The following is a 12,238-nucleotide window of genomic DNA, read 5'->3' as shown; positions in this document are numbered from 1 at the left end:
CAAAAAGAATAGAGAAAACAAGTACTATTTTTCATTTTAAGTCTTGGGAAAAACCTTTTTTTACTTAACATTATTTACATATTATTTTGAAATAAATAAAATAATAATTTAAAGATAACCTAAATTTATGGGCCAAAGTGAGTAATTGTAGACAGTGTACTTATCAAGTGATCTGTTAAAGAAAAAAAAAAGAGGAAATGAACTGGATTAGTTCATTTTGAAATGCGGAGAGAAGGGCAGAGGTAAGAAATATTTGAACTTAAGAGTTCCCTAAATTTTCCAAATGTTTATGATATTCTGTACTTGAGTCTAAAAATACTGTCTCAGAAAGAAGTATTATATACAGGTTAACAATTTGTTTCCTTCATTTTATAGTTCATTTTATAGTCCAAGATTATACAACTGGTTTGGACACACTCAGAACTTTCTGCTTTTAACTCTCACTCTTTTCATTATATCGCACTTTAAAAAATGATGATTAAATACCAAGGAAATGTATTTGAATTCCTACTGTTTATTCATTAGCACTTTTGTTTTAAAAAGGGAGTCTACTTGAAGATAAAGAAAATGTAAAGATATCTAGCAGTTTTAAGTTACAGCATATTGGCCTTTTTTAAGAATTTAAGATATGATAAAGGAGTATCTATGACTGAACTCTCTTATTTTTTATGATGAAACAGAACTGAGAATTTTTTAAGTTTTAGGCTGCCAGCTATCTTTGTCCCAGACTATGGGACACTGCTGTTTTATCTATCTTGAAAATGGCATTTAAAAAATATGTAGCCCTGGCTGCTGTGGCTCAGTGGACTGAGTGCTGGCCTGTGGACTCTAAGGTTGTCAGTTTGATTCCTGGTCAGGACAGGTGCCTCGGCTGAAGGCCAGGTCTCCATTTGGGGGCACATGAGACAACTGATCAATGTTGCCCTCGTACATGAATGTCTCTCTCCCTTTCTGCCTCCTTTCCCTCTCTCTAAAAATAAATAAAATCTTTAGAAAATAAAAATAAAAAAATATATAAAGGGTGGGGCAAAAGTAGGTTTACAGTTGTATGTGAAAGTTTATCTTGTATTATTTATTAACTATTGTATTATTTTCCATATGAACAAATGTAAACCTACTTTTGCCCCACCCTGGTATTTTATTGCAATTTGTATTACTATTCAAAAGACTATTATACCTCTACCCAGATAGCTAATCATGCCCTACAACCTTAGGATTTGTTGAAAATAGGTTGTGTCAACAAGGTATGTTAAAAAGAATATATTGCCTGATAGTTTTAAGGACTTGTAAGAGTTCAGCAAAAGGATTTGGGGAGTTTAGGTGATTTTTTTCATTAGGATGTTACACAAGTAACCTAGTAATAGGATTTTAAAGATCTATCTAAATGTGTAAATTAGTAGGAACATTGAAAAATGGCCAAGGTCTCATGAAGAGGATCCATTATCAGTTGGCACCTACCATTCAAGATATGGGTCAAGTTCCTAGTCAAATATCAGAATTGCTTTAAATGGAAAATTAGGCTGCCAAATTTTTTCTCTTTTTAATTAAACATTGTCTAGAAATTGTCCTTATCTTGGCAAAAGAGAGGAAGAATTAGACATAAAAGGAAGCAGCATCTGTATCTTTTTTAGTCAGTCTATTCCACACTAAAATCTATACTGTATCATCCCGAGTTTAAGATTCTGAACAAGACTAACCACCGTAAAGGTAATCAATAAATACCTGTGAGCTGATGATTTAAATAACAGCATCAGATCAATATATGTTATTTTCTCATTACTTAGGCATGTCCAATACAAACTTATCCCTATCCTTTAAAGCCATTCATTTTCAAAAAGCTCTCCTGTCTTTCAACATTAAAAAAGAAAAAAAAAAAAAAGGAAAAGTTGATTTTCTAAGCAGGACTCTAAGTAGCCTCTAATATGTTCAGCTTATTCTACCTCACACATACCACCTCTAGAGAAATATTCTCTAAACCATTCTGCATACTGAATATAGCAGACACACAATGCTTCATGAAAGTGTGACTTTAGTCAGTTATGAAGCACTTAGCCCTTTTTCTGCTCTTTTATGTTTAATCACTCATATGTCATCTACTGCATTTTATAATTACTAAGCAGCATTAAAATTTATTCTGCACTACTTTATTATTTTAACTTTTATTTTAGGTTGAAAGAGAAAAATTATTTTACCATAATCAATGTTTTTTTTATCTTGAGGCAATTAAATACAAGAACTCACTACTTAAATCATATTCATATTTACTAGCCTAAGAGAAGCTTTTCAAATGATACAGGCCTCTGTTTTATCAGATTTAGGGAGAAAAGAAAAATAACAAGGTTATTTAAAGGCATGTTCAGGAACAACAAAAAGAATTTGTAACTACAACTCCAATGTTTTATAAATACTCCCTATTTCCATAATAAAGCTTCTACAATTTTTATATACAATTAAGCCAACTACTTAAACACAATTTCAGCATGTTCAGTGTCTGAGGAAAATCCTCATACAGCATTAGTGAAGAATGGCTTATCAATAAAATATAATTGTGACCAAATATAAAAACAACAGTTCCAGATTTACATTTTAGAGAAAAAAACAATTTATTTTAAGTTAAGTATCTCTACCTAAATTTATTTTGTTATCAAACAACTACAATTAGTGATGGGGCAAAAAGCATCCATAATTGTGGCAAGATGTTAATTATTTACAAAACTACACAAAATCAGATTATAACATTAACTTAATAAAGCTTCCTAAAATTAATTTTGCTTTTGGAAATGTACCAAAAGTCTGCAGATCCAGAATGACAGTCTTTATTATTTTTAATTCATGGGATTTTAGTGCATCAGATCTTCAAGCAAAAACACTAGATGAAAGCCTGTATGATAAAATATTCTCCTTCTCCTGATAGCTTGGAATGAATATGAAAATGTGTTCCCTTTTTAGTGAAGAAAAACACTTGAACAAAGTGTCCAATAATATCAAATGCCTCTTAGAATGGCTTGTTTGCTGGAATTAAAGTTGGGCAATTACTCTACATTGTTAAAAAGTACCTTACATTAAAGCTATTTCTTTTATAAGTTTTTTTCTCAGCCATTTCAGATCTCTAAACCTTACAGTAAAAAATGTAACTTGGTTTTTACTAGTAAATCCACAACCATATAAGGTAAGTATCTTTAAGACAATTCATATTTTCAAAGTGCACATAAGCAAAACTAAATTTCTTACACCATTAACAAATCTAGGAGCAATAATTTAATATTTCACTGCTAAATATAGGTACCTTAGGAGCAATGGGCTTTATCAATTTCTCTTAGCCTTTTAGGTTTGGTGCCCAAACATTTAAAAAGAAAGAAAAATATTTACCAGAACTCTTTGCTAATGGCTTTTCAGGTACTAATCTGCAGTTTATATAACAAAGTATCCAATTATCCAATGGCATTTGCCATGAACTCATAAAACAGTAACACAAATATAATATAAAAGTCACACCAATGAAATAACTATTATCTAACATGGGTTATATGAGAAATATCATGTAAGACTCAAAATAAACATTAGATACAAAATTATACCATGTGGCTTTGTTCAAACACACCAAAAATTCAGGTTCAAGTTAAATAACTAGGTTGGCTTTTTTATATCACCAGCTTTCATTAGGGCTTTAATAGCTCTTGCTCTCATCTCAAGTTCTAGCAGCTCCAGCTGCTGTGCAGAAGGCTGAACATCTTCTGGTGGAGGAACAGTTAAGGTGGCTGCTTTGGGTTCTGTTGGGCTAGACTCTGCCAGTCCCAGAATCTCATTCACACTTTTCTCAATGTCTTTCTCCAGGTCATCTATCTGACCAGCTTCACTTTGAACTGTATTTTCTGGAACCTCCAGAGCAGCTGCTTCTTCGTTGCATGGGCCTTCAATGTCACTGTCATAAGCATCTGCATTTATACTGAGTACATCACTATCTTCCCCTTTGCCTGTAACAAATAAAAAACAAAAAGGGAAAAAGAGTCACGTAACCTAATTGTCCTGGTCAAAAATGTCCTTTCTGATTATGATTAAAGGGTAGCTTTGATCCTACCGCCCACCACAGAGTCCCAAACACATTCCGTAATCTCCATCCTACTGCCCACCACCCCCACTGACTTCTCAACTTTGAAAACAGATCTAAATTAATGTAAATTTTAATGTATCTTTCATTCCAATTTAGAACATGAAAGTACTGTGAAATTTATACCATTATATGGAGTTCTGTGATGTATTTTCCTAAATAAAATGTCAGCCAAAACACTTTGCACCACAGTGCAGCTTCTACATTACAAACTGAAAATTGTTGCTGGAAACTCTTTTCATAGGGTATTGTTTATTACTGAAGTAAAATTCCATTCTAGAAAGAGTTTAAAACACTTTGCTTTATATACTAAAAAAAAAAAAAAAAAAAAAAAAGCAAAAATATCATTGGTAAGCTGGGTACCACATACATTGCAATTATCCCAAATTTTTTCATATGCTTTTTCACTTTGTACTAAATCAATAAATTAAAGGAGAATGCCTAAGGCCATTTTCTAAGATAAAATAAGTTTTTCATTAAAATGATTTTAATTAATAAATAATACATGAATTTTAAAAATGCATTTGTTATAAAACTTCTATAACTGATAAGAAAATGAATATAAATGCAGATTATAGTTCTCAACCACTGTGGTCTTGGACATTACTCAAATCCAGGTGGCATTTACAACTCTGAGTGTTCACTTACACCTCCAATTTATTTATCTTTTAAATTCTAATATGTTTGGAAAGTTATGATCCCACCCTGGCTGATGTGGCTCAGTGGACTGAGCTCAGGCCTGCAAACCAAAGGATTGCTGGTTCAATTCCCAGTCAGGGCTTTCCTGGGTTGTGGGCCAGGTCCCCAGTAGGTGACATGTGAAAGGCAACCACACACTGATGTTTCTCTCCCTCTCTTTCTCCTTCCCTTCACCTCTCTCTAAAAATAAATAAATAAAATCTTTTAAAAAAGATTATTTATGATCCCCAAAATGTTAACTTTCTTAACTTATTTATAGTAGACAAACCTTATTTACAAAATAGGTTGAGAAATAGAAAATTCTGATAAAAGAATGTGTAGGAAGAATATAACCAATTCTACTCCATTGGTTTTATAATAAATGATTTACTGACATTGAATGATCCTTTTATACCCTAATAACTCAAAAAAAATACTTTCTATTCCAAAGTTAAAGTGGAAAATGAATAAAAAATTACCTGTGTCCACAAACAGAACTTGTTTTAAAAAAAGGTTGCAATTTTAATTATTTGGTGCCAAAGAATATTTTACATATCCTTCCAAAGCAATAAGTGTTCCCAAATGGCTGTTTATTTCCAAATAGCCTTCTATGTAAAAAATAATGCTTTATATAAGTATTCTGATGTGAGACAAAAACAAATTTAAGAAAGTGCTGGCAAGACTGAGAAAAGGAATCCTAGTGCACTGTGGGTGGGAACACAGACTTATACAGCCACTGTGGCAAACAGTATGGAATTTCCTCAAAAATTAAAAATGGAACTGCCTTTTGACCCAGCAATTCCAGTGCTGGAATTATACCCTAAGAATCCTGAAACACCAATTCAAAATAACCTATGCACCTCAAAGTTCGTAGCAGTGCTATCTATAAGAGCCAAGTGCTGGAAGCAACTTAAGTGTCCATTAGTAAATGGACACTTAGGAAATGAATAGATCAAAAAACTGCGGTTCATTTACACAATGGAATACTACACAGCAGAAAGAAAGGAGTTCCTACCCTTTGCAGCAGTGTGGAATGAACTGGAGAGCATTATGATAAGTGAAATAAACCAGGCGGTGAAAGACAAATACCATATGATGTCACCTACAAATGGAACCTAATCAACAAAACAAACGAGCAAAAAAGAACCAGAAACATGGAAATACAGAACAAACTGACAAGGACCAGAGGGGAGGGAACACCGGGAAACATGTACAACAGACTCATAGACAAGGACAATGGGGTGGGTATTGTCTTTAGGAGCAGGGGTTGGATGGGGCAGAGGAGGGCAATGGGGGGTAAATGGGACAACTGTAACTGAACAACAATAAAAAAAGTACATTTAAAAAAATCCTAAGTTTCAAGAAGTTAATTTTCATGCCTAGCAGGCTTTAATATAAAATTCTGTATCTGTAGTCACCATTTCTGAATGAAAATCTGCAGTCTGTTTACAAGAATTTAAAACATATGTTTTTGAAAAAAATGTGATTATTCTTCAGACTAGAAATTGTACCTTGTCAACGAAGAGCAAAATAATATAATGGGTGGGTGGGAAGAGCGGGAGCATCAGAAAGTTGGGATACCTGAGTCCTAAACCTTCCTCTGCTATTACATATGTGATTATAGGCAAATCCCTTACCTTACATAGTTTGTAAACATTAAGGCAAATTGTTCTATGATATCTCTAAAGTCCAACTAAACCTCAATAGGGCATATAAGATTCTACTTGTCAATAATTCAAGCTATCAGAAATACAAGGGGGACCCAAAAAACCCAGAATGTATTTATACAAAACTGTGTATTCATTCTTACAAATTTAAATTTCAGTCACCTTCAAAGTACTCCTCATTTGATTCAATACACCTATTGAGACATTTTTTCCACTGCTCAAAACAGTTTTTGAACCTGTCAATTTTGATGTCTTTTAGTGTTTCAGCTAGTTTATGTTTCACCACTTCCACAATGGCAAAATGTTTCCCTTTGAGGACTTTTTAAATCCAGGGAAGCCAAAAGAAATTGTCACCCGGGGCAATATCAGGTGAATAGGGAGGGTGGGGCATAGGGGTCATGCCTTTTTTGGTCAAAAACTGCCGAACACTCAGCATGGTGTGGGCAGGTGTGCTCAAAACTCACCCATCAAGAAATGGGAAGATGTGTTCAAAAACAATTCATGGAAGTCAAACATAGCCTCTCACAACAACGCCAGCTAATACACTGATACAGATGGGTTCCTAGAACACTCACCTAGTGGGAGAAGCCTGTACTACAAGGAACCAGTCCTCCAGAAGATTAATTCTGAGTTGTTGTTGTTTTTTTTTTTGGGGGGGGGTTCCCCCTCATAGTTCTGATACATAAAATGAAAACATAGGTAATAAGTGACTGCATGTTTATGACTTCTTGATATGGCTTCTTAAATTCAGTAAGTCAGACCCTAGAACATGGAATAATTAAATATCTGTCTAAATTCCTGCTAAATAGGGCAAGTTCAGCACACATATCTAATTCCTCTCCTTACCAAGAACCCACTGAAGTGACAGAAGAGATGTATTTTAAAATAACAGTATAAAAATTATAATATACCTGAGGATTTATACTATATATGTGAAATGCTGACCTGTTTCTACTCTTTGTCCATGTTTTTAGTTATTTCTTAAATATATCTAGACATTTCATTGTATATATTTTAATAGTTGTCCTTTTTAAAATTTTAAAATTAGCCCTGGCTGGCGTAGCTCAGTGGATTGAGCGCGGGCTGGGAACCAAAGTGTCCCAGGTTTGATTCCCAGCCAGGGTACATTCCTGGGTTGCAGGCCATAGCCCCCAGCAACCGCACATTGATGTTTCTCTCTCTCTCTCTCCCTCCCTTCCCTTTCTAAAAATAAATAAAGTCTTTAAAAAAATTTTTTTAATTGTCTGTCCCATCTTAAAATTAATGAGAAAATGCTGAACAATAAAACTTTCTAATCAAGGAAATGCAAATTAAAACAATAAGATAATATATTTTAGGCAGTAAAAAGCAGGAATTTTATTAATCTGGAAAAAAATTAGTAAGTTAGCATGATGGGAAAATATTCAAAGATATATTGTCAAATCAAAAAGATAACGAGTGATAATCATATATATGTTAAAAATAACATAAATTATTAATAGTGGTTACTTCTGTGTAGGGGAATAAAAGTAGAGAGAGAAGAAAATAACGTTTCCAGTTTCATTCTATGAACATCATGTATTTCTTCAATCATTTCCAGTAATAATAACCTTGTAAAAAATTTAAAAAGAAAAAATAAAATCATGGTATTGGATAACGAGAAAGGGTGTCATCTAAAAAGAAAACTTTCAGGGTATTTAAAAAATACAGGTAGACAGAATGAAATTGACAGAAAAATAAGAGCAAAGCAAAACCACAGCCAAAGACTCCACAGATAAGAATGTCTTAGAAGCAAGGAAGAGTGAGCTGTAGAGCAATGCAATTAAAACTAATTTCAGAGTTCGTGAGCCATCTGAAGCCTCCCTTCTTACATTCCCTTTTCCTGCCACATGCTCAAACACTCTAATGGGAGTGCTATTTTTATGACATTAAAGAAAAAGATCTATTAGAGGAATGGATCCAAACAACTACTGAAGAAGCATAAACCAGGACCAGAGAAACTCAGCTTCAAGAAACGGGCGACCAAGATGAACAAAGGAAGAAATAAAGGAAATTTAGGGATCCAAAGATAACCTATCGGGTGGGCGGGGGAAGGCGAGGTAGGCAAGGTTACTTGGCAGCCTCAGAGAGACAAGTGGACACAGCAGCCATGAAACAAGTACACAATACAATGAAAAAAATCCAGAGAAGAAGAAATGTTAGAAATTATAAGCAGTTATCAAAAGCAAATGTTCAATGGTTGCTGGAAGATAATGTTAAAAACTTTCAAAATGTAGAAAAATATATATATATTTAAAGTATGCAACACAAGTTGAAAGATGAGGATAAATGCTGAATCCAATGTAATACATTAATTCAACAAATATTACTGAGTGCCCACTATATGAAAGAAACTTTTAAACATCAAGGAAATAGCAGTGAATAAAAATAAGTCCCTGCCTTACATCTAAGTCATAGGAGAGACAGTAGAAATAAATAATATCAGGTGCTATGAAGAAAATGAAGCAGGAAAAGAAGATGGTAGTAGGAGAATGCCTCCACAGAGTGATTATTGTGATCTGATAAAGTAACATCTGAGCAGAGACTTGAATAAAGTGACAGAACGAGTCAGAAAGCAATAACGAGACAATGGAGAGGGAAAATAAAGAAATAAGAAAATAAAACTAATCTAGAAGAAAACTGATCTAAGGTGAAGAAGGTCTTCGCACAGAAAAAGTGTGTAATATCAAACCTACATCGCATCCAGGAAAATACCACAACTTGATATTGAATCTTCTTTTCTTTTTAATTCTCAATAGTGCCCAGAGGAGAAAAAATCTAGATTACAAACTAAAGCTAGTTACAAGGAATCACAAGTATTATTATCAGCCACTGTGGACAATATATCCCAATGGCTATTAACATGACAACACCAAAAGAGAAGTAATAAATGCCTCCTTATGAAAGAATACAATACTGCTTCTAAATATTCTTGTCCAAAAATTGAGCATGAATATGATCAAGTCACTATATCTAACTACCAGTTTACAGAAAATAAAGGAATGTTAAATGAAATGAATGCAATCACCCATGGACAACAAGGTGGTGATTGCTGCGGGGAGAGGAGTTTAAGGAGACTAAATTGTAATGAAAGAAAATATAATAAAGATTATATACTTTAAAAAAATGGAAATGCAACCACCAATATTCAGACTGAGCAACTAGCATATACCCAGTTTCTTCAACAAATAAACAGCAAAGAGTGGGAGAGAGGGAGGATAGGAAAGAGGAGGGAGAAGGAGAAGCATATAGAAAAGATATTTACTATCAACCAACTGCAGTAGGGACCTTATCTAGACCCTGATTCATCCACATATAGTTTAAGGTATAGGACAATCAGAACTCTGAACACTGGATATCTGAGGATTAAAAATATGTATCATTAGAACTTCTGGCCAAGATGGAGGCATAAGTATATATACTTTGCCTCCTTGCAACACCAAAGGAACGACAACAAATTTAAAAACAAAACACAACCAGATCTGTCAGAAAACTGACCTGTATAGAAGTCCAACAACCAAGGAGTTAAAGAAAAAACATTCATATAGACTGGTAGGAGGGGTGGAGATGGGCAGCTGGGGCAGAGTGGGCAGCTGGTGGACAGGGTGGTTCCACACTTGCAGGCAGATAAGCCGGGAAGAACAACTGGGGAGTGAGACAGACCACACAACCCAGGATTCCAGCACAGGGAATTAAAGCCTCAAAAAACTCTGACTATAAAAACCTGAGGGGGTTGAGGTGGCAGGAGAAAGTCCCAGCCTCACAGGAAAAGAGTTCATTGGAGAGACCTGTGGGATCCAAGAATGTACACAAACCCACCCACCTGAGAATCATCACCAAAAGGACCCAATTTGCTTATGAAAAGCGGGGGGAAAACCAGTTGAGAGCTAACCAATCAGCATTTTTCCCTCTCAAACCCCTCCCCCACAACACAGGGAAGTGGACTGCCCCACCCCGATGAATACCTAAGGCTCTATCCCTTCCTACATAACTGGTGTGCCAACACAAAGAAATAGGGCCCAAATGAAAGAACAGATCAAAGCTCCAGAAAAAATACAACTAAGCCACGAAGAGAGAGCCAACATATCAGATGCAGAGTTCAAAACACTGGTAATCAGGATGCTCACAGAAATGGTTGAGTATGGTTGCAAAATAGAAGAAAAAATGAAGGCTATGAAAAGTGAAATAAAGAGAACCAGTATGAAGGGAAGGAAACCGAAACTCAAATTAATGCTTTGGAGCAGAAGAAATAAACATTCAAACAGAACAGAATGAAGAAACTAGAATTAAAAATTGAGGAGAGGTTTAGGAACCTCTAGGACAACTTTAAATATTCCAACATCTGAATCATATGGGTGCCAGAAGGAGAAGAAAAAGAGCAAGAAACTGAACACTTAGTTGAAAAAAATAATGAGAGAAAACTTCGCCAATCTGGCAAAGAAATTAAGACTTCCAGGAAGTCCAGGAAGCTCAGAGTCCCAAAGAAGTTGGACCCAAGGAAGCACACACTAAGGCACATCATAATTACATTACCCAAGATGAACGGGAAGGAATCTTAAAAGCAGCAAGAGAAAAGGAGACAGTTACCTACAAAGGAGTTCCCATCAGGCTGTCAGCTGATTTCTCAAAAGAAGTCTTGCAGGCAAGAAGGGGCTGGAAAGAAGTATTCCAAGTCATGAAAGACAAGGACTTACACCCAAGATTGCTCTATCCAGCAAAGCTTTCATTTAGAATGGAAGGGCAGATCAAGTGCTTCTCAGATAAGATCAAGTTAAAGGAAGGTTCATCACCACCAAGCCCTTATTTTATGAAATGTTAAAGGGACTTATCTAAGAAAAGAAGATAAAAAAAAACATGTATAGTAAAAGGACAGCAAACTCACAATTATTAACAACCACACCTAAAGCAAAACCAAAATAAACTAAGCAAACAACTAGAACAGGAACAGAACCACAGTAAGGGAGATCACATGGAGGGTTAGCAACAGGGGAGTGGGAGGAGAAGAGAGGGAGAAAAGGTACAGAGAATAAGTAGCATAGATTGTAGGTTGAAAATAAATAGGGGAGGGTAAGAATACTATGAGAAATGTGGAAGCTCAAGAACTTGTAATTATGACACATGGACATGAACTAAAGGGGGGGAATGTGGGTGGGAGACGGTGTACAGGGTGGAGGGGAATGAAGGAGGGAAATGGGACAACTGTAATAGCATAATCAATAAAATATATTTAAAAAAAAAGAAAAACAAACAAAAAGACTCCTTTGGTTAAGACCAGAAAGAAAAAAGCTCTAAAGTGATACACTCTATGGGGTAGGAACTACAATAATAATGGGTGAAAGTAACTAATACTCTATTTTGCTTCCATCCCCTCTATTACACACTGGATAAGGTAGAAAAGAACAAAGGGATTCTTTAGTTATCTATTCATCCACTTATTCATTCAAAGGAATTTAAGTGCCCACTATAGACAAGCACTGAGACATACATGATCCTTTACCCTATAGAAGTTCTCCATTTAAAGATGACAGTCACATGTAAACAAAGAGAAATACCACAGAATGAAGCGACTTGGGGCTACAGACCATTGAAAGTAGTATTTAGGTAGTCATAAATGTTTCTTGAGTTGAAAACAATTAATTATGATATAACAGAAGTAAACTGACGGGCAATAGTGTTATGAACTAGGTCATATCTATTTTTATAGACAGCACTGAGAGAAGAGGTGAAGTTAGCAGAAGAAGGTTAGGGAAGGCCTCACCAATTTGGA

General features: G+C 35.0%; 1 protein-coding gene across 2 annotated transcripts in view; it reads right to left on the bottom strand.

The window, feature by feature from the left end:
* Window positions 1-2,394: 2,394 nt before the first annotated feature.
* The window catches only part of CAAP1 (caspase activity and apoptosis inhibitor 1), a 59,296-nt gene continuing 49,452 nt past the window's right edge, over window positions 2,395-12,238 (bottom strand). For both annotated transcript variants that reach the window (XM_028528906.2, XM_036021535.1), the window contains exon 6: window positions 2,395-3,974. In XM_028528906.2, the coding sequence (XP_028384707.1) occupies window positions 3,628-3,974 (347 nt within the window). In that variant the 3' untranslated portion in view covers window positions 2,395-3,627. The remainder of the gene's footprint in view (window positions 3,975-12,238) is intronic.

This window comes from Phyllostomus discolor, chromosome 3 (assembly GCF_004126475.2).
Source record: "Phyllostomus discolor isolate MPI-MPIP mPhyDis1 chromosome 3, mPhyDis1.pri.v3, whole genome shotgun sequence".
In the NCBI taxonomy this organism is placed as follows: Eukaryota; Metazoa; Chordata; class Mammalia; order Chiroptera; family Phyllostomidae; genus Phyllostomus; species Phyllostomus discolor.
This window is presented reverse-complemented; position numbering and strand designations above follow the sequence as displayed.